The sequence below is a fragment of the Salvelinus sp. IW2-2015 genome, unplaced genomic scaffold (assembly GCF_002910315.2).
Source record: "Salvelinus sp. IW2-2015 unplaced genomic scaffold, ASM291031v2 Un_scaffold1879, whole genome shotgun sequence".
Taxonomy (NCBI): Eukaryota; Metazoa; Chordata; class Actinopteri; order Salmoniformes; family Salmonidae; genus Salvelinus; species Salvelinus sp. IW2-2015.
The window spans coordinates 38,880-66,037 of record NW_019943242.1 but is presented as its reverse complement, the minus strand read 5'-3'; the positions used below and the strand labels follow the sequence as shown (position 1 = coordinate 66,037).

General features: G+C 41.6%; 1 protein-coding gene across 1 annotated transcript; it reads right to left on the bottom strand.

Annotated features, from left to right (window-relative positions):
- Positions 1-8,909: 8,909 nt before the first annotated feature.
- LOC112072285 (glutamate-rich WD repeat-containing protein 1-like) lies at positions 8,910-15,582 on the bottom strand. The gene is made up of 7 exons (XM_024139687.2): positions 15,308-15,582; positions 15,110-15,227; positions 14,742-14,907; positions 14,370-14,580; positions 13,937-14,082; positions 13,532-13,723; positions 8,910-9,429 (listed from the first exon to the last, which is right to left on the bottom strand). Exons 1-7 carry the CDS (start codon positions 15,519-15,521, stop codon positions 9,121-9,123), a joined length of 1,356 nt encoding a protein of 451 aa, XP_023995455.1. The 5' UTR covers positions 15,522-15,582; the 3' UTR covers positions 8,910-9,120.
- Between the last annotated feature and the right edge of the window lie 11,576 nt (positions 15,583-27,158).

Here is a 27,158-nt window from a genome sequence, read left to right as displayed (position 1 = left end):
CCTATTTTTATTTTAATGCATTTAGCTTGTGTAGTCAAATTACAAAAGTTCTTAGTATTGTTTTTAACGACCACTGGCAATCTCTGAAATTGATGTGCTTCATCTCATGGTTTGAATTTCAGTTTAATGTTTAATGCTTCTTTTGGACCAACATTGTACAATGGGGTTGGGTTAAATGCGGAAGACACATTTCAGTTGAATGCATTCAGGTGTACAACTGACTAGGTTTCCCCCTTTCCCCTTACAAGTAATGCTGTAAGGAGAAGAGGAGGGGGTCCGGAAAGAAATGCCTCAGGACATGTTCTTTATCTTGTGATGGATCCTCTTGGATATGCTGGTTACTTCAATAAACATATTTCCTTACAGCGTAATGTTTCAGCAAAGTGTTTCCTTGTGTCAGTGTACTCTTTAACTTATGTGGAAAGATGGCAGGAATATGAATGCGAGAATACACTCTCCCACGTCTGTATTTGGACAGGGATGCCAACCTTTAAAATGTGGCTATATTCTCCAGCATTTTGGATTTGAGATAATGTTTCATATGAGATGACAGGACAGAATGTCCCCTTTTTATTTGAGGGTATTTTACTGTTTAGAAATGAAAGCACTTTATAGATCTAGTTCCTCCCCCCATTTGAAGATGTCAAGCATTTGGACAAATTTAGCTTCTAGTCTACCAAAGTAGTCAAAAGTTTAATATTTGGTACCAAATTCCTAGCACATATTGACTACGTCAAAATTGTGACTACAAATTCATCGGATGCATTTGCAGTTTGTTTTGTTTATGTTTTGCCCAATAGAAACTGAATGATGACTTGAGTAATTTTCTAAGTGAGTAGATACAATGTTTCTGAACACTTCTAAATAATTCCTGATAATACCATGATTAAGAAAAATCATGAATAATGAGTGAGAAAGTTAGGCTCCAACAAAGCATGCAAACCTGTCACCATTACCAATAATGGGGGAGATGAGCATTTTTTGGGGGGGGTATGATCTTTATCCCTCTAACTTTCTCACTCATCAATCACAAATAATTTATGATTATCTATAATAGTAGCATTCTTATTCATGTAGGTGTTCACAAACACCTATTCTTACGATAAAAGTGTCTCAAATGACAGTACATTATTCACCATTCACTTCCTATTGGACAAACATCCGAAACACAACCAAAACAAGCTGTAAATAGACCCCTTTCTGTGCTTACAAATATTGCCGCATGAGGGCGCTGTGCGCAAACTGTGCAAATTGGTGGCAGAACAAGGGGGAGTTCTTATAGAACACCAGCAAAAAATTCGAGCCAACAACTGCTGCATCCAAAATTTGTTATTTTGCAATGATCCCAACCCAAATATTACCTTAACGACTGTTCAAGCAAGGTTCAAAACGTAATTGTAAGCGTATGAGAACCCCAAAAAGTGATTTTGTTTATAAGTAATAAAAACGTAAATCTAGGGTATGTTGAATGGGCAGATGGCGATGGCTTTTTTATTGCCGCCAAGAGTAGCGCGCATCTGTGCATGACGTCAGTGTGTCGTGTACTGGAAAAGGGTCTATGCATCCAAGAAGTTTGTAGTCACAAGCTTGATGTAGTTAGTGGTCATGTCAGAATACCCATACTTGTGTCCTAATAAGCAGTGGACTAAAGTACTAAAGTCGTTTTTTGGGGTATCTGTACTTTACTATTTATATTTTTGACAACTTTTACTGCATTACATTCCTAATGCAAATAATTAACTTTTTACTCCATACATATTCCCTGACACCCAAAAGTACTCGTTACATTTTGAATGCTTGGCAGGACAAGAAAATTATCCAATTCAAACACTTATCAAGAGAACATCCCTGGTCATCCTGGTACTTCCTCTGATCTGGCAGACGCACTAAATGCAAATGCTTCGTTTGTAAATTATGTCTGTTGAGTGTTGGAGTGTGCCCTGGCTATCAGTAAATAAAAAAATTAAATGGTGCTATCTGGTTTTCTTAATATAAGAAATGTGAAATTATTTTTACTTCTAGTTTTATTTTTGATACTTAAGTATATTTTAGCAATTACATTTACTTTTGATACTTAAGTATATTTAAAACCAAATACTTTTAGACTTTTACTCAAGTAGTATTTTACTGGGTGACTCACTTTTACTTGAGTCATTTTCTATTAGGGTATCTTTACTTTTACCCAAGTATGACTATTGGGTACTTTTTCCACAACTGCTAATAGGCCGTTTGAGTATGCCAAAAAAATATAACATTTTATAGTATGTGACGTTTCAAAAATCGAGTATACTTTAAATGTGCAAATGTCATACTCATTTCGGCTTTGACAACAGCTGATAATCAATAGGGATGTGCTACCGAAATTAGTCAATAATGCGAAACCATGCAGTCCAGCATGACGCATTCTCAGTATGCGAAAATAGAACGTTTTATATTATGTGAATTTTCTTAAATCGTGTATGGTTTAAATGCCAGGATGTTATGCTAATTTTGGCTCTTCATATAGTAGAATTCGATGCACACTTTTCCACAATGCATTGGAAGAGGTGGGCTGCGAGTGATAAGCCCCTAGTTCTCTTTCAACAAAACTAGGCTATCATTAATTGGGAACCCAACTGGCCACGTTTTATGTGCAATAGGCCTTTGATTTGAACATTTTAAACGTTTGTGTGTACTACTAGGCTGTTTGATTTCATTATTATATGTTACAGCACTTTGTTGAAATGGAACCAAATTAGTTTGTCTTCAGTGCTTAAATAGGATAGATGAGCTATCAAATGTAGGTCAAATGTGATAGTCTTCCTATAACCAGCCTGAGTAGGCCTATAACTCCATTCCTATTTTATTCAGAGTTTAGAGAAATGAATGGAATTGGAAATGAACTATTATCAGGCTGGTTAATGTAATGCATGTCTGTTGAATTTAGAAAAAATCTGCCCCGCCCACCTACTCAGCCAATCAGGAGCCGCTACTGAGTTGCAGCTGTGGCATACTTTTTACTAAATGGTACATGCTAAATAGAATGCGATGGTGAGGGAATAGTATGGAGTTTAAGTATGTAGTATGCTAGTATGGGTATTTGGAGAAGACCACTGTGTGTCCTATGTTGCTCTGTCTGTATGCTGTCTTGCTTGTCCTATGTTGCTCTGCGTGTGCTCACTGCTCAATGATTGTCTATATTGTAATTGTTTTTAATAACCTGCCCAGGGACTGCGGTTGAAAATTAGCCGGCTGGCTAAAACCGGCACTTTTACTGAAACGTTGATTAATGTGCACTGTCCCTGTAAAAATAAAATAAACTCAACATATACAGCTCTGGAAAAAATTAAGACACACGGAAAAAATTATCAGTTTCACTATTTATAGGTATGTTTTTGAGTAAAATGAAAATTTTTGTTTTATTCTATAAACTACTGACAACATTTCTCCCAAATTGGTCCTCCATCCACACCTTGATTGACCTGGCTGTGTGGCATGGAGCATTGTCCTGCTGGAAAAAACAATCCTCAGAGTTGGGGAACATTGTCAGAGCAGAAAGAAGCAAGTTTTCTTCCAGGACAACCTTGTACATGGCTTGATTCATGCATCCTTCACAAAGACAAATCTGCCCGATTCCAGCCTTGCTGAAGCACCCCCAGATCATCACCGATCCTCCACCAAATTTCACAGCGGGTGCGAGACCTGGAGAGGCCTACAAGCCAGTGTCTCGCACCCACTGTGAAATTTGGTGGAGTATTGGTGATGCGAGGATTGGTTTCTGAGGATTGGTTTTTCCAGCAGGACGATGCTCCATGCCACACAGCCAGGTCAATCAAGGTGTGGATGGAGGACCACCAGGTCAAGAATGTGATCAAGAGGAAGATGGATGGTCACAAGCCATCAAATAAAGCCAATCTGCTTGAATTTTTGCACCAGGAGCGGCATAAAGTCACCCAATATCAATGTGAAAGACTGGTGGAGAGCATGCCAAGACGCATGAAAGCTGTGATTGAAAATCAGGGTTATTCCATCAAATATTGATTTCTGAATTCTTCCTAAGTTAAAACATTAGTATGGTGTTTAAAAATGAATACAAACTGGTTTTCTTTGCATTGTTCGAGGTCTGACAACACTGCATCTTTTGTTATGTTGACCAGTTGTCATTTTCTGCAAATAAATGCTCTAAATGACAATATTTATATTTGTGAGAAATGTCAGTAGTTTATAGAATAAAACTAAAATGTTCATTTTACCCAAACACATATATATAAATAGTAAAACCAGTGACACTGATCATTTTTGGTCTCTTAATTCTTTCCACAGCTGTATATAAAAATACCCTCAAATAAAAGGTGACACTGTACTAAACCTTTTGATCTAAAAGCAAAATGTAATTTTAGCATCACTCTACAAATACAGACATAGGGGGGTGTACATCAATGGAAATGAATAGCTCATGATCTCATTCCTTCATGTCAACCAACAGGCATTTTGTTGGTCATCAAAAAGGAGGACCAAGGCACTCTTCATATAATTAATTTAAATGCCTTTATTAGTATGGCATGTTCAATAGAAACAACGTTTTTGTTTTAAACGACGCGTTTCGGCTGCATGGCCTTCGTCAGGGAGTACAAAAAAAGAAAATACAATGTCCTCTTTTGAAAGGCTTTTCCAATTAGCCCTAATTAGATGAGGGAGTGGTTACCAAATTGGACACACCTAGTAAGCAATAATATACACATTAAAAGGTGAAATACTGTAGCTATGTTATCGTAAGCATACAACTCCAAGCTCAAAGTATCAGGACACTTAGAAAGGTAGTTCTAACCTTAAATATGACTGGGAGAAGTGTCAAGAATAAGAAAGCAATATATTCCATAGTACACTAGAACACAGCAAACATGGACAACAACAGTCTAAACATAGCTGAGGGCAATTGAGCAAAATGTCCACTAGATGACAGCAAATGGACCCATCACGACCCTACAGGAAGGTTGAGAAATCCATATCTTCATTTAAACCAGGGTATTTAGTGGCCTGTAGTTTGTAAATCCCCAAACTTTCCCTTTGGTTTAACTGTTTAAGACGGTCCCCTTTTCTAATAGAGGCTGGAATATGATCAATACCCATAGCTTGTAGGGAGGCAGGGTTGCCATGGTGTAAGGACTTGTAGTGCCTTGCCATGGGGTAGTCTCCATTGCCTACCCGTATGGCGTACTTGTGTTCCGCCAAGCGATCTTGAAGGCATCTCTTTGTCCGTCCAATGTAGAACACCTTGCACTGTGGACATTCCAATCTATAGATGACATGAGTGGTTTTGCAGTTAATGAAATGCTTGACGTAATACTCCATTTTGGAAGCTGTGTCAACAAAATACTTTTTCTGTGCAATATTTCTGCAATGGTTGCACTGGTTACATTTAAAAGAGCCCTTGGGTTTGTGGTCAAGCCAAGTTTTTTGAGAGTCACCCGGAAGATAACTGTGGACTAATTTGTCATTTAGGGTAGGACATCTCTTAAAGCTTATGACTGGTGGTTCAGGAAAGACTTGGCGTAGTAGCGTACCACTTTGGATGATTCCCCAATTATTTTTAATGATTCTTTTAATGTTCTCTGCTTCAGTGCTGTATTTTGTAACAAAATACACTCTCTCTGATGTATCACGATGCACTCCTCTTCGTAACAAGTTCTCTCTGTCAAGTAATCCAGCCCTTATACCTGCATCTTTCAGGACCTGAACGCTGTAGCCCCGATTCAAAAAGCGATTCTCCAATTCAACAGATTTGACACTGTAGTCTGTTTCCTGATCGCAAAATCTGCGGACTCTTTGGAATTGGCCATATGGAATATTCTCTTTTAGCCTTTTGGGGTGAAAGCTGTCTGCCCTCAGAATGGTATTCCCATCTGTAGGCTTCCTAAAGATTGATGTGTGCAAACAACCTTTGTCATTTTTACTAATGTCGAGGTCCAAAAAATGAATGTTATCCTTGCTGTATTCCATAGTTAGTTTGATGTTAGGGTTAATGCTGTTAAGGTATTGGTGGAAGGAAATAAGTTCATCTTCTGAGCCGGACCAAAACAGGCAAACATTATCAATATAGCGTCCCCACCATATAATCCGGTCAAAGAAATGGTTATTAGAAGGATCCAAAATGAAGTCATTTTCCCATTTACCCAAGTACAAACCAGCGTAGGAAGGGCTGTAGCAAGCTCCCATGGCACATCTGTTTACCTGTTTAAAAATACGGTCCTGAAAGATAAAGATGTTATGATTAAGAGTCCATTCAGTCAGTGATACAATGAATTCGTAGGAGGCATCTCAGTTTCAGGCCGGTACTCAAGAAATGTGCATCGCTGCCAAACCTTGTTGATGCTCAATGGTGGTGTATAGAGACTCCACATCCATGGTGACTGTTACGATCCCCAGTTTTCTGCGTTTGGTATGTATTTGAGTGTGTGTTTCAGGAGATAGCTTCCTGATCTCATGGCTAAATGATAATTGGAGAGCTGACCAGCCCCCTCGTCAAGAAGCAGCTGACACTAATTACCTTTGCCACCTGAGGAATATAAAAGCCAGTGTTCTGTTCAGGAAGGGAGATCTTTTTGGAGGGAGAGAATCATTAGAGAGAGAAGATTTTGGAAAGATTGGAGAGAGAGATCCTTGCTTAGGAATTTGATTGTGATAAAAGTGTTGGTTGTTTCTCAGAGATTTGGTATGTACTTATTAAGTTGTTGCTGAGGGAGCTGATTGGTTATGTCTTATGTGTATAGGACGCACTGTTTTGATTATTGAAATTGTTTGTTAATAATTGTTCTGTTTCATTTGTCCCAGGGGGAAGGAGAAGGCACTTTGGGATGCTTAGGCAAAGAGGCCGCGGGCAACATATACCCGTAGATATATTCATTGTCTAGGCACACTAGGTAAGACCTGGGCCGACCACCCCCTGTATTTTGGTTGTAGGGCACCAGGTGGTGGTAAGATAGGTAAGTAGTGGGTAGGCAGGTTAGATAGTAAAGGGGAAGTTTTGATATTTACTTTCTTTGCTTTGGTTCCGTCCAGCCCCTTTTCCCCATATTACCGTAAGAATAAATCCTAGTAACGGTAAAATCTGCCTTTGTCGTCCTTACTCACGCCTACAGTCCATACCTCTTACACTTCACAGGAGTTGAGTTGCAGAGCAGAGTTGCGTTCCCTCTTCTCAGGAGTGTGCGTAACATGACTACAAAGAACATACCTAATGTTCAATTCCTTAATTTTGTTCAACACATCTGTGGTATCTTGAAGATAGGCTGGAAGTGACATCAGAAAAGGCTTAATAAAGTAATCAATGTACTTAGAGATGGGTTCTGTCAGACTTTCATTACCACTAATGACTGGTCTGCCTGGGGGGTTTTCAAGATTTTTGTGGATTTTTGGAAGAAGGTAAAAAGAAGCCATACGCAGACTGAAATTGAAAATAAATTTGAACTCATTGTCAGAAATGTAGCCATTCTCCTTAGCTTCTGTGAGGATCCCTTTCAATTCAGTTTTTAGGTCCTCTGTAGGGTTGAAGGTAAGAGATTGGTAGAATTCGTCATTGTCTAATTGACGGTAGYCTTCTGTCACATATTTGTCTTTACTCCACACTACTGTAGCGCCACCTTTGTCTGCTTTTTTTAACCACAATCTGTCCATTTTTGGACAATGATTCAACTGCATCCCTCTCTGTCTTAGAAAGATTACGTCGTGTTTGGTTGGAATCAATTTTACCCTTAAACAGATTCTCCACATCAAAATTAACTTTCTTGGCAAATGTATTTAGTGTGGCATTCTAGACGATGGGACAAAAAGTGGACTTGGGCTTAAAAGGTGTTTTTGAGGGAACAGAAACTGCRTGACCTGAGACACTGGCGTCTGTAGTTGGAAAGCAGTGACGATCCTCATCGTCACTGCTTGTGAAGTTGAAAGAAACAGATCTAGGCTTCCTTCTCTGCAGTTGTGATTCTGAATTCTTGCGTGTTGGTCTTCTCCAGGCAAAGACCTTGCCATCTCTATAATTTACTTCATCTCTTCTAAATTTTCTTAGCTTGTCTTGCTTTAATGTCAGAGTGAATGTCTACTTTCTCTTTCAAGATCTCATCACATTGTGCTTTGTTAGAATTGTCACTGTTCTGTAATTTTCCTTTTTACTTCAATTTCTGTTTGGACTACTTGTCTGTCCTTTTTAGAATCTTCTATTAGAAGTAGCATTAGGTCAAAAGAACACTTGTTGAGAATAGCCTCCCATTTATCTCTAAATTCAGTTTTACCTTGTGCTCCATTAGCTGGAAACTTCATAATACGGAGTCCTCTGGGGATTAGGCCTTTCCTCCAATAATCAGACAAGGTGATAGAAATGAGGTCAAGTTTAGTATCTTTCTCCATAAGGTGTTGCAAGTCTCTGTAAGCCTTGTTTAAGTCCATTCCAGTATTCTGTGGCCGTCATCTCATCTAGCAATGAGGTAGTGGTAATAATCCTTTGGCCCTCTTCATGGGAATAGGAAAATCTTGTAGCTTCTTGGGTAAAATCCAGTTTGAGTTGTGAAATGTCCTCAAAAAACAACTGTGGAGCTGCTTCCTCTATGCACCACCCAAGTGTTGTTTAACTAGTAGAAAGAGGAAGGGAAGGGCTACTAAGGTACACTATAGTATATTTTGGTAGAAGGTGCTCTTTGGTAAAAGGGGTAAATTGGTCATCAAAAAGGAGGACCAAGGCACTCTTCATATAATTAATTAAAATGCCTTTTAGTATGGCATGTTCAATAGAAACAATTTTTTTTTGTTGACGCATTTCGGCTACATGGCCTTCGTCAGGGAGTACAAAAAAAGAGAATACAATGTCCTCTTTTGAAAGGCTTTTCCAAAACGAAAGGCATTTTGTTGGGTTGAGAAAATGTACACCAAAACAGTAATTTGGTAAAGTGTTTTATTTTGAACATGTTGGTACACATGCTACATGTGAAGGCCAGAAGGAATAACATACATGCACAGTACATGCATGCCAACAGAGCAGTGAGGGGACTGATAAGTAAAAAACACAGGCACACACTTAGACCCTCTCTCTCTCTCACACACACACACACACACTTAGACCCTCTCTCTCTCACACACACAGACACACAACTATACAGAGATGGTCCTGAACACATTGAAACCTGACAGAGCAGTAGAGACCATCACRCCYGYTATCTGCGGYTGCCAGTGGATTTCCTTGACCTCTGTCTGACCCTGGTGCAGYAACAGCAGCTGGGGGGGKAGGTCCTTCACCCCKTCCYCCCTCGCACCCACATCACATGACTCTACCGATAGGTCCCATTGGCTGACCACGTCGTCCGCTCCAGAGGCGGCGAACACGCTGGAGTCCACAGGGTTCCATTCTACTGATGTCACTGGCGCGCTGTGCTGCTTGAAGTTAGCCACCGGCCGGCCCGACTGAAAGCACAGGTAGATAATATTACGGTTTAGCATCGTCTATCCTCACTTCTGTTGTGAGCATTCTGGTTTAGAATAACTGCATAACCATGTCTAAGATCTGCCTTGTCAAACACATACTGACCCCAGACCAGTCCTATGGGTGACCTCCCAAGTTAAGGGTTCTAAAGCGCAATACGAGTCAGACCATGTACCCACAGTTGATTTGGTGCTCCTCCAGCACAGAGTAATATCAAATCTCTAAACCTCGAAGCTAAAAAATAAATAAAAAAAGAGGTCCAGTGTGCGTGCGAGAGCCAACTGTCCTCTACATTCCACCCACATCTTGAAATACCATCATACAGGATAGGACACTGTGGGTGTAGAGAAGGGGCGGGGGTGACAAGAGGACTTATCACACAACGCATCACCAGGTGCAAACTACCTCCCCTCCAGGACACCTACACCACCCGATGTCACAGGAAGGCCAAAAAGATCATCAAGGACAACAACCACCCGAGCCACTGCTTGTTCACCCGCTATCATCCAGAAGGCGAGGTCAGTACAGGTGCGTCAAAGCTGGGACCGAGAGACTGAAAAACAGCTTCTATCTCATGGCCATCAGACTGTTAAACAGCCATCACTAACATTGAGTAGCTGCTGCCAACATACTGACTCAAATCTCTAGCCACTTTAATAATAAAAAATTGGATGTAATAAATGTATCACTAGTCACTTTAAACAATGCCACTTTATATAATGTTTACATAACCTACATTACTCATCTCATATGTATATACTGTACTCTATACCATCTACTGCATCTTGCCTATGCCGCACAGACATCGCCCATCCATATATTTATATGTACATATTCATTCCTTTACACTTGTGTGTGTATATATAAGGTAGTTGTGAAATTGTTAGATATTACTGCACGGTCGGAACTAGAAGCATAAGCATTTCGCTACACTTGCATTAACATCTGCTGACCATGTGTATGTGACCAATGACATTTGATTTGATTATTGTCCGATGCACAAAACACAGGTAGAGATTGATGGCAGTGTGTGACTGTTCAGCAGCAGTGGCGTGCAGTGAGGATTCATCTGTTAGTGTTGGGACCCAAACAAACCAACCCAGATGGTGCAATAATGATGCAACGATGGTATTTACGGTATTTGCATTGCTTCCATTCCTTTATGGGTTTAATATTTTCCAGAAAATCTTCAAAAATACCTTTGAGAAAATTGCAACCATCCTGGTATTCCTGTTTAACCCAGAAATGCTATTTAAAGTTACAGCTAATGTAGAAGAAAAAGGTGTGTACATTTGCAAATACTGTGCCAAATCATGTGAAGAATGCAACAAAGATGCAGAATCATCTGGCCAAGAGCATAAAGTTCCCTCAGCACTCACAACAAGCAACCGTTGACAAAAGTCCCTCTACTTCTATTCGAGGTGAAGATGATGAATCAGACACCTTATCGATAGCAACAGCTCATGGTGCTCCTGGAATCATGTTTTTTGACTCAATGGAGGAACGTGGTCAGAGAAATGCTGATGAATGTCTTGCTCGAGCTGTGTATGCAACTGGTTCCCCTCTGATGCTCACAGGCAATGTGTCTTGGAAGAGATTTCTGAATGTTCTTCGCCCAGCATACACCCCTCCAAGCAGACATGCTTTATCTACTCATTTGCTGGATGCAGAGCTCAACAGAGTTCAAGTGAAGGTCAAGAAAATCATTGAGAAAGCAGACTATTGTAATCATCTCTGATGGGTGGTTGAATGTTCGTGGGGAAGYAACAATTAACTACATCATCTCCACCCCTCAATTAGTATTCTAAAAGAATACAGACACACCGGTCTCTACATTGCAGATGAGCTGAAGGCAGTCATCAATGACCTTGGACCACAGAAGGTATTTGCACTGGTGACAGAAAATGCTGTGAACATGAAGGCTGCTTGGTCTAAAGTGGAGGCGTCCTAACCTCACATCACACCCAATGGCTGTGCTGCTCATGCATTGAATCTGCTCCTCAATGACATCATGGCACTGAATACAATAGATACGCTCTACAAGAGAGCCAAGGAAATGGTTAGGTATGTGAAGGGTCATCAAGTTATAGCAGAAATCTACCTCACCAAGCAAAGTGAGAAGAATAAGAGCACCACATTGAAGCTGTCCAGCAACACCCGTTGGGGTGGTGTTGGCATCATGTTTGACAGTCTCCTGGAGGGGAAGGAGTCTCTCCAAGAAATGGCCATATCACAGTCTGCCAATATGGACAGCGCCATCAAGAGGATCCTGCTGGATGATGTATTTTGGGAAAGGGTGGTAACAGCTTGAAACTCCTGAAACCTATAGCAGCAGCCATTGCACGGATTGAGGGAGACAATGCCATCCTGTCTGATGTTCAGACTCTGCTCGCAGATGTAAGAGAAGAAATCCATACTGCCCTGCCCCCTTCATTGTTGCTCCAAGCAGAGGAAACTGCAGTTCTGAAATACATAAAAAAGCATGAACTTCTGCCTGAAGCCCATACTCGCCTCAGCGTACATGTTGGACCCCAAGTATGCTGGCAAGAGCATCCTGTCTGGTGCAGAGATCAACAAGGCCTATGGTATCATCACTACTGTGTCTCGCCACCTTGGCCTGGAAGAGGGCAAGGTTCTTGGCAGTCTGGCGAAGTACACTTCCAAGCAAGGGCTTTGGGATGGAGATGCAATATGGCAGTCGTGCCAACATATCTCATCAGCCACCTGGTGGAAGCGACTGTGGATCTGAGGCTCTTTCCCCTGTTGCCTCCATCATGCTCCATATCCCACCAACATCTGCCGCCTCAGAGCGCAACTGGTCCTTGTTTGGGAACACACACACCAAAGCACACAACATGCTGACCAATAAAAGGGTTGAAAAATTGGTGCCATCCGTGCAAATTTTTGGCTTTTTGAGCCTGACAACGAACCATCCTCAACAAGGTTGGAAAGTGACAGTGAAGATGAGGCCTCAGAGTCTGATGTTCAAGAGGTGAACATTGATGAGGTCCGGGGAGAATACATGGAAGCCTGAGAGGAAGACAACCAAAGATTTTGTTTCTAGAATATCATTTTACAGATGTACGTTGAAAACATTTTTGGTTGCAATGGATCATTGGGATCATTCAATATTCCTTTTCTTTTGTTGTTCAGTGAACTCAATTAAAAGTTCAATTCATAACTAAATCATTTAAATTTCTATTGGAAGTATTTAATAATTTACAATTATGTCTACTTAAGGTAAAAGGTATATGTTTTTGTCTCCATATGATATGGAAAATACACTACTGTTCAAAAGTTGTCACTTAGAAATGTCCTTGTTTTTTAAAGAAAAGCATTTTTTTGTCCATTAAAATAACATTAAATTGATCAGAAATACAGTGTAAACATTGTTAATGTTGTAAATGACTATTGTAGCTGGAAACATGATTTTAATGGAATATCTACATAGGCCAATTGTCAGCTTCAGTGAAGAGGCGACTCGGGGATGCTGGCCTTCTAGGCGGAGTTCCTCTGTCCAGTGTCTGTTCATTTGCCCATCTTAATCTTTTCTTTTTATTGGCCAGTCTGAGATATGGATTTTTATTTGCAACTCTGCCTAGAAGGCCAGCATCAACAAGGAAATTTCTAAGTGACCCCAAACTTTTGAACGGTAGTTTATATCCAATGCAAAAACATCTACATTTAAATGGTATTAATATTAATTTCTGTTAATTCCCACAGAAAGTTTCCACCTCTGAATATTCCCTAAAATGTGCAACCCTAGTGGTGACTATTTAAACAGTCTGATGGCCTAGAGGGGGAGCAGCTACTTTTCAGTCTCAGCTTTAATGCACCTGTATGGTCTCTGCCTTTAAATGCTAAATAACAAATGTTTTCAAGTGCAACTTTAGCAATGATGGTTTTGGGAAACAGCTCTGAGATTTAATGATGCTCCTACGAAGGTTCTAACGATTAACTTAGCCTTCAGTTTAAAATAAACTTGCCCTGGTTCGTACCATAGGATCAGATGACCCTCCCTAAATCCCAACCTTAGACTAATGTCTAGGTCGAGAGGCAAATTAACCCTACTGCAGTTCTTACCTGGAACTGCCTCAAGTCCCAAACTTTCAGAAGTCCGTCGTCCCCGCCGGACAGGAGGAATGGTTCAGTCCTGTTCCAACTGATGACATTGACGTCCGAGGAGTGTGCCTCTTTGGCACAGAGCATGGAGTTGGGCGGGGCTCTGGTGTCCCAGACCCGGATGGACTGATCCACAGAGCAGGACGCAAAAACCTTGGGGGTATGATGAAAAAGAGGGAGGAGGAAGAAAAGAGGGAGGAGAAAGAAAAAGAGGACAATGAGACAGAAAGTTGCAGTTTTAGCTATAATTCTACAACTGACCTCATTTCATGTCTGCTTCAACTGACATTAAAAAAAGTCTAAAGTTTCTTTACATCTATTGATATTGTCACTCAGCCTAACATCCCACTGCTTCTCCCATCATACCGTGGCTTCTGTGGGTGACCACTGCAGGTCCTCCACGGACTTGGTATGAGAACTGAAAGGCCGTTGGTCGATCTGCCAGGAAGTCCCTCCCTCCCGTGGTTCCCACACGTGGATGTTCTTTTTGCAGTCGCCACTGACCAGCCGACCTTTTAGACAAAACATACTAATAAATTAGCTTATTATTCTACTCATGTATTCACATTTATTTAGGGACAGTTTCCCAGAACCACATTAAGCCTAGTCCTGTACAACAAAATCAAATTTATCGTCAAGGTATTTGGATTGAGCCAGTCATTCTCATTAATTTGGGATGGAAGCCAACTTAGTAGACGTCCCCTTATACATAGAACAGTATCTACACAGCGGATGGTGAGGAATATGCACTCTGCTTTAGAGGCACCAAAGCATCAGACGTGGCAATGGACCGACTCACCGGGTACTTTGGGCGACCAATCAATGGCAAAGCCCTCAGTCATGTGACCCGAGAAACTGAAGAGGGGCGTGGCTTCCTTCTGCTGTTTGACGAAGGTTGACATGGCAGCTGAACTGTGGACGGCTTCCATCTGGGATCGGAGGTCAAATATCTCCACCTGACCTTTCTCTGACCAGACAGCAGCCAATGACTGATCTCCACGATGGGTCACCTGGTGGGAAAACAGACGTTGTTATTATTGAGCCTTTCAAATCACAGTATACTGCTGCCTCACAACACACACAGTCCAATCAGGGTGCATGTACAGAAGAACAAACGGAGGGTGCAAGAGATATTCAGATACTCTCAGACAATGAGAACAGTTAAACTCACTCGGACTCTGTTGATCCCTCCGTAGTGAGGCATCATGGCCAACTCCATCTGTGGCTTCTTATCTTCATCATCATCATCTTCATCACTCTCTCCATCACTGCTCTCATCCCCCTCCTTCACTTTCTCTGTAGTACCGTGGAGGTTGTGCATGCGTATGAGAAGCAGTCTTAGAGGAAGGAAGGAGGAGAAAAGGTATGGTAGGATAAGTCAATAGGGCCTGGGCAATGAAGGACTACCAATAGCGGGGAGTGCAAAAAGTATATTCAATGTGAGTATTTGGGGATCCCTTCACATCAGCCTCACAATAGGAAGGCAGTCTGAGGGTATGCTGAGTGTCATTGTTATGGATCGGTGGGTGTGACAGCTACCTGTTGCTGAGGGCAGCGTCAGCCTGTGTGCCTGCACAGAGCAGCATAGAGAGGGGATACTGTTCCCTGCCGTCTCCATTCGCATCTCTCAACACGTCGAAGCTCAGGCAAGGAACACCTGTCAGTTTAAAACATTCAAATTAATTTGTTTGATGGGCAATAAAATAACTATATTAGCTAGTTAACTGCTGGACCAACCTGTCTGACACTCGTGGTACATGCGGTAAGCCGACCGGTCCATCTCGAGCTCCTCTCCGGGTTGGAGAGGCTGTTTTCCGGGGACATAAACTTGAGTTTCCTGTTCTCCAACCTTTCCCTCTTCTTCCATTTCGTCTTCGTCGCTGCCACCCCCTTCCATTTCTTCCATCTCTCCATCTTCGTTCGGAAGCGTGTCTTCTCTGGGCGCCGACATTTTGAAAGGGGCCAGGCTTTGCTTACTTCCGGTGGATTGGTCACGTGGTTTGTCTCTCGTTCGCTCTGTCTCGCTCATTTACGATAATTCAGCTGATGTGACCCCTCTATTCCTGACCTCTTTGGCAGACAGTCTGGAATTTTGCCTGACCCTTGCTACTGCCAGTAAAGTCCACTAATTCTATAAACATCTAACCAAGGAAGGAATTACTGTAATCTTATGGATAAACAAAAAGTATTACAAAATCTAAAGTGAACAAGATTTGAAAATAGCTGATTGTGGCCACCCATTTAAGGCAGGTGGGGTTTTGAGCCCCACCTGTTTAGCTAAAATATTTCCCCCCCTGTTTCGCATGTTATTTTGGCATTAATGCGCGTCACATATCAGTTTGCAAACAATGTAAAAAAAAAAATATTGGGTTAATAAAGCCGAATACAAACATGGTCTCTTTTTTGCTTTCTTGAGTGAGGCAGATCAGAAACGCAGGTGTCTCAGCGTAGCTCAGTGCTTTGTGTGGTGGAGGGGCAGCCAGAAAAATACAGAGCGTAGGAGTTGGTAATCTTCTCTAGTTGTGCCATGATTTGCTCAGTGTTCTGTCACTCATGGGGACACTACATCACCACAAAATCTACAGGGAGAGGTAGAAAGTTCAAGCCCCTTGGGTGCTGCCATAAATTTACATTAAAAGTGCCCATCCAAGAAGACTCAAGGTCATTGGCCACAGATAAAATGACGTAAAATCACGTTATATCTACCGTAGCTTTGATTGGACTGATAAAAATCAACATCATACTTTAAAAATCTTAGCTAGCAAACTAGACAAGCAGTCATCATCATGAATCAAGTCGACAATCTACTGGCAAATCCTTTTCAATTCTTGTCATATGAAGATAAATTATAGATAAAACGTATCGGTGCTCATCGGCCGTTGGACATAAACATTACACAGAAAGTTGGAAATCGCAAATTCAACAATGAGTGGTTTGGAAGGAATCAGTGGCTAACTGCAAGTGTTGCAAAGCAATCACTAGCCTTCTATTCGGTGGAGAGGTTGTGTGGTCCAAGTCTGGGTTTAGAGTCTTTTTTTCAAGCTTAAACGGATAAACATTCACACGCAACACAATAGGCAAGAAAAAGTTGAATACATTGTCCATGCTGTCAATCCAGAATTACTTCTGCCGCGTTCAAAACAACTGGAAACTCGGAACTGGGAAATCTCAGACTTTAGTGAGTTCAAGGCAACTGGGAACTCTGAAAAAAAACAAGCTCCGACTGGGAAAATACGTTTTGAACGGTCATCCAACTCGGAATTCCAAGTCGGGAGCTCCGACCTGAAGATCACTGACGTCATGATTCAACCTTGTTTTTTTCTGAGTTCCCAGTTGTCTTGAAAGCACCATAAATCCAGAGAATGCCAGACAAAATTTGCCCACAAGAAGGATCCCCGTGCCACCTTCCTGTTCAAGTGAGCACAGCACAACAGTGAGTCCAAAAATGTCTTGTATGCTGCTGCATAAATGAAGTAATATGCCAGGGAGATATGTATACTGTAGCTAAGAAAGTAATACTAAGTGTATGTTGTGTTTTAAGCTGTTAGCAGCCCATGTGCCTCACACTAATAACTTGGTCCCTTTCCCCCTCATAACTTAGCCTACTGTTCTGACTTGGTGGTGCACATGTAGCATATAGCCTGTTTTAGAGAGATGTAATCATTTAATATTTTAAGAGCTTTCATTGTCTACTTATACAGTATGCACCCTCATAGATATTATCCTGACCAACTTGCCCTCCAAATACACCTCTGCTGTTTTCAATCAGGATCTCAGCGATCACTGCCTCATTGCCTGCATCCGCTATGGGTCCGCGGTCAAACGACCACCCCTCATCACTGTCAAACGCTCCCTAGAACACTTCTGCTAGCAGGCCTTTCTAATCGACCTGGCTCAGGTATCCTGAAAGGATATTGACCTCATCCCGTCAGTCGAGGATGCCTGGTCGTTCTTTAAAAGTAATTTCCTCACCATCTTAAATACGCATGCCCCTTTCAAAAAATGTAAAACTAAGAACAGATATAGCCCTTGCTTCACTCCAGACCTGACTGCCCTTGACCAGCACAAAAACATCCTGTGGCGGACTGCAATAGCATCGAACAGCGATATGCAACTGTTCAGGGAAGTCAGGAACCATTACACACAGTCAGTCAGGAAAGCAAAGGCTAGCTTTTTCAAACAGAAATTTGCATCCTGTAGCTCTAAATCCCAAAAGTTTTGGGACACTGTAAAGTCCATGGAGAACAAGAGCACCTCCTCCCAGATGGCCACTGCACTGAGGCTAGGCGACACGGTCACCACCGATAAATCCATGATAATCGAAAATGTAAATAAACATTTCTCTACGGCTGGCCATGCTTTCCTCTTGGCTACCCCAACCCCGACCAACAGCTCCGCACCCCTCGCAGCTACTTGAACGAGCCTCCCCAGTTTCTCCTTCACCCAAATCCAGATTGCAGATGTTCTGAAAGAGCTGCAAAACCTGGACCCGTACAAATCAGCTGGGCTAGACAATCTGGACCCTCTTTTTCAAAAATGATCCACCGCCATTGTTGCAATCTCTATTGCCTGTCTGTTCAACCTCTCTTTCATTTCGTCCGAGATCCCTAAAGATTGGAAAGATGCCGCTGTCATCCCCCTTTTCAAAGGCGGTGAAACTCTAGACTCAAACTGTTACAGACCTATATCCATCCTGCCCTGCCTTTCTAAAGTCTTTGAAAGCCAAGTTAATAAACAGATCACTGACCATTTCGAATCCCACCGTAACTTCTCCGCTGTGCAATCCGGTTTCCGAGCTGGTCACGGGTGCACCTCAGCCACGCTCAAGGTACTAAACGATATCATAACCGCCATCAATAAAAGACAGTACTGTGCAGCCGTCTTCATCGACCTGGCCAAGGCTTTCGACTCTGTCAATCACCGTATTCTTATTGGCAGACTCAATAGCCTTGGTTTCTCAAATGACTGCCTCGCCTGGTTCACCAACTACTTCGCAGATAGAGTTCAGTGTGTAAAATCAGAGGGCCTGTTGTCCAGACCTCTGGCAGTCTCTATGGGGGTACCACAGGGTTCAATTCTCGGGCCGACTTTTTTCTCTGTATATATCAACGATGTCGCTCTTGCTGCGGGTGATTCCCTTATCCACCTCTACGCAGACGACACCATTCTGTATACACCTGGCCCTTCTTTGGACACTGTGTTAACTAACCTCCAAACGAGCTTCAATGCCATACAACACTCCTTCCGTGGCCTCCAACTGCTCTTAAACACTAGCAAAACCAAATGCATGCTTTTCAACCGTTCTCTGCCCGCACCCGCCTGCCCGACTAGCATCACTACTCTGGACGGTTCTGACCTAGAATATGTGGACAACTACAAATACCTAGGTGTCTGGCTAGACTGTAAACTCTCCTTCCAGACTCATATCAAACATCTCCAATCCAAAATCAAATCTAGAATCGTCTTTCTATTTCGCAAACAAAGCCTCCTTCACTCACGCCGCCAAACTTACCCTAGTAAAACTGACTATCCTACCGATCCTCGACTTCGGCGATGTCATGTACAAAATAGCTTCCAATACTCTACTCAGCAAATTGGATGCAGTCTATCACAGTGCCATCCGTTTTGTTACCAAAGCTCCTTATACCACCCACCACTGCGACCTGTTTGCTCTAGTCGGCTGGCCCTCGCTACATATTCGTCGCCAGACCCACTGGCTCCAGGTCATTTACAAGTCTATGCTAGGTAAAGCTCCGCCTTATCTCAGCTCACTGGTCACGATAACAACACCCACCCGTAGCACGCGCGCCAACAGGTATATCTCACTGGTCATCCCCAAAGCCAACACCTGCTTTGGCCGCCTTTCCTTCCAGTTCTCTGCTGCCAGTGACTGGAACGAATTGCAAAAATCACTGAAGCTGGAGACTTACATTTCCCTCACTAACTTTAAACATCAGCTATCTGAGCAGCTAACCGATCGCTGCAGCTGTACATAGTCCACCTGTAAATAGCCCACCCAATCTACCTACCTCATCCCCATATTGTTTTTATTTACTTTGCTGCTATTTTGCACACCAATATCACTACTTACACACCATCATCTGCTCATCATCATCTGCTCATCTATCACTCCAGTGTTAATCTGCTAAATTGTAATTACTTTGCTACTATGGCCTATTTATTGCCATACCTCCTCATGCTATTTGGACACACTGTATATAGACTTTATATTTTTTCTATTGTGTTATTGACGGTACGCTTGTTTATTCCATGCGTAACTCTGTGTTGTTGTTTCTGTATCACTGCTTTGCTTTATCTTGGCCAGGTCGCAGTTGTAAATGAGAACTTGTTCTCAACTAGCTTACCTGGTTAAATAAAGGTGAAATATATATTTTTTTTAATAAATAAAATGTATCTTACAGTTCTGACTTGGTGTACAGGGAGAATACTGTAAGAACGGCCCATGTTCTGAATTCTTTGGCTCTACATTTCAAAAGTGCTGAACAAATAGTTATGTTGATTACATCCGTCTTAGCTCACTCATTAATGTCTTAATCGATATTAAGGATTGCCTCTTATCCGCTTATCGTTCCCTTATGCCATAGTTTGTACATATCAATTGTCAGTAGAAACTACATTTGTTTAAACAAGTGTTAGGAATTTTGTTAATAAATAGTTAAAACAAATTCTAGCTTTAGATAAAACTATAACTAATTGAACTCTGCACGCCTGGTGAAAAGAGATTTGTGTTGTGGGTTATAAAGTAAACAGAAAAGGTCATTAAACTATGGTTGAACTGACCCAACTTAGCCCTGAGATGTTTAGATAAGGCTATGGGTAACTTTTTAGGTCTTCCATTATCTTGAGTTGTCTGCTAAAGTGGTAATAAATTATAGTGAGCCTTCAGGATAATTGATTATATTGTGTGTCATGTGTGTGTGCTGTGAAGTTGGAATGAACTTTTGAACCTGTTTTCTATTTGTCAGGACAATGAGACTTATTCTGTAACCTATGACGTCATATCTTGTATATAAACCTGTGTTTATGATCAAATGGCAGCGTGCTCCGAGAATAAATTCTATTATCTAATTTTAATAAGACTGTATCCTGTCTATTTTATGTTAATAAGTATCTTACAAATTCTTATAAATAGACAGATTGAATTTAATTAATGAGTATATTAGAGGAATTATTTAATTCCACTAACAACAAGTCAGCCATATCAGCATGTTTTTTTAAAAAGGCAGTCAATTAGGCTGAATTAACTGTTGCTGCCAGACAAGGCACTGCTGATAGCCAGGTGTAGCAGTGGTAAGGATTCACTCCATGGTGCTGAAAGGAAGGCTCTGCTATTGGGACAGCTTCATGTAGGCCCTAACAGTTTTTGTGGCACCGTTTGTTACCATTACAGTGGAATGAATGTATTGTTAGTGTTGTCTTGTGTTGTGTAGTGGCTTTACTGGCATGCATCAAAAACATTTTGGGGGAGTTTGCCACACCAAGATTAACATGCTAAAATCGCCACTAAGCCTACTGTCCAAACTCCAGCCACTTGCATTGCTGAGCCTGAGCATTATCATTGCAATTTCAGTCATGCAATATCAATACTATACCACATATCATCATGTTTACTTCTGGTGTAATGGTGATGGGTATTTACCATGGAGAATGATTGAGGCTTCTAGAGGCCAAAAGGTCGTATTAACATAGGCAGCGCTATAGAGCTCGCCAGCTTGTAGTTCTCAAAAACAGAAATGAGTTGCCCCAGATTCCTTGAGCCATTTCTATTGGGAAAATGAATGGGGAAAGGATAAGGTTTTGTAATAAATGCCGAAAATAAGGTTAACACAAGCTTTGAAGATCTGAGATCTTACACATTTTGTTCTATGAGATAATATCAGTCAGTTAACATGACCTTTATGAATTATGAATCCTTTTATGTGCTTTAAGTGCGTTTTTGATTACATAAATGCTTCAAAATTCACAAAAAATGCCGTTAGCTGATGAAGACAAAACCACAGACCTTATTTTCGGTATTTCCTCCAAAAACTACATTCATTTTCCTATAGGCTTTGTCCAACATGGCAGAGGTAATGCCTACAAGAAGACACCATTATATTATTTACCTTCATTTAACTTGGGAAGTCAGTTAAGAACAAATTCTTATTTACAATGACAGCCTTGTTGCCGGGCAGAATGACAGGTTTATACCGTTACTAGTCCAATGCTCTAACCACTAGGCTATCTGCCGCCCCCTATCTCTCTCTAATGTAGTCAACTGGGTGGGACTTCCAACTTCATTTGCTGATCCCACCTGGTGACCCTGTTGGAGTCATGTTCAACCAGATCATCAGGAGGGATAAGTCAACCTTGAAGAAGAAAATTCACTATTTCAAAATGGAGATTTCCTCAATGGCGCTGCCCATGCTGTCACAGACTCTATAACTGCACAGATACAAAGACGAGTCCTCTATCTATCTCTATGGTTTTTACTGCAGTCCCCCTGAAGTCCCTTGACACTACAACTTTATTGTCAAATTTGCATAGGAAATGTGTATTTTTGCTGTCTTATGTTATTTCCCAACACCCGGGGCTATGAAGCAGTTAATTAAAACAGAAAGAAAAACTGAAAACTCTCTCTGTCCTCTCTGTGGTTGTCCTCTCCTCATAATAGGACAGCAAACATTATCTGTGTGCATATGTTTGTTTGACTCTCACTGTCTGTTTTGATGTTGTGTAACATTCTCTCTCACTCTCTCTCTCGCTCTCTCAACTGTGTCTCTCTCTCTCAACTGTGTCTCTCTCTCTCAACTGTGTCTCTCTCTCAACTGTGTCTGCAGAGGTTTATCATAGTTTCTCAGAAAGGCTGATGCTCATTTTGCTGCCTCTACATTTACAAAAGGAAGTGAGACATGCCTTGGGGGTATTGTTGTCGGTCTCTGAGCCTTGCTTTTTAAAGTTTGTGTGCATTAAAGAAAGCACCTGGCTGAGTTTAATGGAAGTTCTGTCTTAAACAGCAAGAAAAAAGGGGCTCCTTTTTGTATCAAAGATTTTGCAAGTGTTCTGTCTAAAGTGTGTGTGTGCGTGTGCATGCATGGATGTGTCAGGGTGTGTGCATGTATTGGCATACATACAGTTGAAGTTGGAAGTTTACATGTACCATAGCCATATACATTTAAACTCAGTTTTTTACAATTCCTGACATTTAATCCTAGTAAAAATTCCCTGTCTTAGGTCAGTTAGGATCACCACTTTATTTTAAGAATGTGAAATGTCAGAATAATAGTAGAGAGAATGATTTATTTCAGATTTGATTTCTTTCATCACATTCCCAGTGGGTCAGAAGTTTACATACACTCAATTAGTATTTGGTAGCATTGCCTTTAAATTGTTTAACTTGTGTCAAACGTTTCAGGTAGCATTCCACAAGCTTCCCACAATAAGTTGGGTGAATTTTGGCCCATTCCACCTGACAGAGCTGGTGTAACTGAGTCCAGGTTTGTAGGCCTCCTTGCTTGCACACACTTTCTCAGTTCTGCCCACACATTTTCATGGGATTGAGGTCAGGGCTTTGTGATGGCCTCTCTAATACCTTGACTTTGCTGTCCTTAAGCCATTTTGCCACAACTTTGGAAGTATGCTTGGGGTCATTGTCCATTTGGAAGACCCAAGCGACCCAAGCGTCCAAGCTTTAACTTCCTGACGGATGTCTTGAGATTTTGCTTCAATATTTTCACATAATTTTGCTGCCTCATGATGCCATTTATTTTCTGAAGTGCACCAGACCCTCCTGCAGCAAAGCACCCCCACAACATGATGCTGCCACCCCTGTGCTTCACAGTTGTGATGGTGTTCTTTGGCTTGCAAGCCTCCCCTTTTTCCTCTAAACATAACGATGGTCATTATGGCCAAACAGTTCTATTTGTGTTTATCAGACCAGAGGACATTTCTCCAAAAAGTACGATCTTTGTCCCCATGTGCAGTTGCAAACCGTAGTCTGGCTTTTTTATGGCGGTTTTGGAGCAGTGGCTTCTTCCTTGCTGAGCGGCCTTTCAGGTTATGTTGACATAGGACTTGTTTTACTGTGGATATAGATACTTTTGTACCTGTTTCCTCCAGCATCTTCACAAGGTCTTTTGCTATTGTTCTGGGACTGATTTGCACTTTTCGCACCAAAGTACGTTCATCTCTAGGAGACAGAACACTTCTCCTTCCTGAGCGGTATGACGGCTGCGTGGTCCCATGGTGTTTATACTTGCATACTATTGTTTGTACAGATGAACGTGGTACCTCAGGCGTTTGGAAATTGCTCCCAAGGATGAACCAGACTTGTGGAGGTCTACAATTTTTTGGCTGATTTCTTTTGATTTTCCCATGATGAGGCACTGAGTTTGAAGGTAGGCCTTGAAATACATCCACAGGTACACCTCCAATTAACTCAAATGATGTCAATTAGCCTATCAGAAGCTTCTAAAGCCATGACATAATTTTCTGGAATTTTCCAAGCTGTTTTAAAGGCAGTCAACTTAGTGTATGTAAACTTCTGACGCACTGGAATTGTGATACAGTGAATTATAAGTGAAATAATCTGTCTGTAAACAATTGTTGGAAAAATTACATGTGTCATGCACAAAGTAGATGTCCTAACTGACTTGCCAAAACTATAGTTTGTTAACAAGAAATTTGAGAAGGGGTTGAAAAACAAGTTTTAATGACTCCAACCTAAATGTATGTAAACTTCCGACTTCAACTGTACATATACCTGATGTGTGTGATTAATGTGAGTGATTTGGCTCAGTTGTAGGCCTACCCAGTAACTGCAGACATAAAAATTCTTACTTTTGACTTTTGACAGAAGTCTTCCTGTAGGAGACAGAAAGAAAAAGGATAGCTGTTGAGAATCAGACAGCAGTGCAGCTCTGCAGCTCTGCACAATACTCCCCACACTGGGGATGGTAACAGTCAGCACCCAGGGATCTCTACACAAGACTACATCAGAGAAACTCATAATGGCTGCATGGTTTTTATTTACAAGATGCAGTATGTACAAAAGTTCATAGAAAAAAACAACAACATTAATTGAAGACCAGCAGACAAACAAAAAAATATTCACATTCCACTGCATTGTAAACATCATATGAATTTGATCAGAAATATTGGACAATAATTTATGTGCTGTAGCTTGCTCAATATAAAACACTTGTTAGTGTTTAGTTAGCTTGCGAAGAATATGTTTTTTTATACATATGGCTATGTTGTATGGGTATGTTGTATAGGTACGTAACGGTTTCTTATAGCTATAATAATAGAACTCTGGTGTGCAGACAGTAAATTAAAAGGTTGTTATTCTATACATAATCTTGACTTCAGTTGTACTTTCAGTGCAACAATTACGTGTGCATGTCAGTCACTTGATTGACAAAGCTTACTGCATTAGAACAGCTAGAATGGACAGACTGAGAAGAAAAAGCCAACCAGTGCTCCAAAACACATTGCAAAAAGAAAAGGATGTATTCATTCAAAAGCAGGGAATCTTTTTAATTTTATTTCTTGCATTTTGTGTGCGCCATTGAAGAGATCCCCTTCAGTAACTATAGCAACCGCTCCACAGTAGCATCCACAGTAGCAGTCCACATAACAGGAGGCTCCAATGTAAGCCGTCATTGTAAATAAGAATTTGTTCTTAACTGACTTGCCTAGTTAAATAAAGGTTTAAAAAAAACAAAGACCCAGAAAGAACTAATAGGAGCCCACCTTTGGATGTTGGGCTCCTATTGGTTGGTGGAGGTGTGTGTAACCTCATCCCTGTTTCCCCTTCATTCTCCCTGTGAACTGCTCGTGTGGTTAATAACCTCACTTTTTTACTTTCCAGAGCTGCCCTTTCTTCCTCCCCAGCAGGAGAGGCCAGAGCTGCCCTTTCTTCCTCCCCAGCAGGAGAGGCCAGAGCTGCCCTTTCTTCCTCCCCAGCAGGAGAGGCCAGAGTGGGGAAGGGACAAGTGTCCACCGGGGCAGAGCCGCCAGCTCCAGCCATTTGGAGAAAACAGATGAAGTGAAGTTGAGAAGTTTCTCCGGAGAGGAGGAGACGGAGGGAAGAACTGAAGGGTCAGGATCCTCAATCTCTGTGAGAGAGGGATGTGATAAGGAGGAGAGGAAAGGTGGATAGGGAGGAGAGGAGTTGTTATTAAAAAAACATACAGTGCAAGCACTGTCATTGATTGATAGCCTTTTCTTTGGGGAGTTAACCTCTGTGATATACATTGCGTACATTATAGGTGACCTGAACAGGAAAACTATGCACTGGTTATAGCATAGTCAAGCCACATGGTCAGGAAAAAAACCTTATTCTCCCCCGTTTTAGCCCTTTTCTGTCATTTTTTGACTATAACAACAAGGCATCTTTATAGTGTTTTGTTGCATTGCAGGGGCACAGTTATGTTTTTATTTTTACAGTACTTAGTCCAAAATGTTTAAGGCTGCTGCGTCTCTTTTGAGTACATGCTGCTACTTGTTCAACCCCTCTGGCAACCTACAGTACACTCTCTCTTTCCAAAACAGTTCATATAGACTACTAGAGTCATAGCCTCTGGAAGTAGTTTGGGGAAGACAGTTTTACCAGCAATACAGACAGCTATATTGTTTCGCTAATACTTTTCTAGTAAAGGACCAATGCACTACTTTAGTAGGAGGGGGGGGGTGGGGGGGTGCTGCACCCATACTTCCCGCGACAATGACTAGAGTATGTCCACGACATTGTAAAGTTATACCTACCTCTCTTGTCATAACCGTGCCATCCAGGGCTTGTATAAGGTTGGAGATGAATTCGAAGCTATGGTGCTCTGGCCACAGCTGGCTGCGGAGCTGGAGCCAGGAGTCAGAGAGAACAGTCGCAGCTCGGAACACACAACACTGGAGGGACAGCCGAGGCAGAAGTAGGATTTTAGACACAGAGGTTACGCTGATGATTTGAATAAACGGAGCACAACACAGAGCTGATCATCATTGTGCTAATCAGAGGTTATTGATTATCCTGCCCAGTAACGCTGACAAACAACACAAATTTAGACTTCAGAGTACTGGAACCAGTGGAGGCTGCCGAGGGAGGACGGCTCATAATAATGTTTGGAAGGGAGCGAATTGAATGGCGCCAAACACATGGAAAACCAGTGTTTGATACTGTATATTTGATACCATTCCACAAACTCCGCTCCAGCCATTACCATGAGCCGGTCCTCCCGCATTGCTCAACAGAGAATCAGAATGAAGGATTTAATGATAGACATAGCAGATACACTAAGTGTGACATGTTTGTAATAAACACGAGAATAAATAATTTACTAAAATGGTGTCATTTAATCGATAGATAGTGCCTCACCGGATCTGTGTTGCACAGCAGGTTGACATTGTAGTGGTGGGAAATCCAATAGTCTTAGGGAACACCTTACGCTTGGAGGAAAAAACTGGTTCAGGAATTACAGTATACACAAGAGCATCTATGCCAATAGACAAAACATCAAATTGATAAAACATGTAACCACTAGGAAGTGAAAGCATATTGTTTTAAACCACTGTCATTACTCAGGGTGCATGC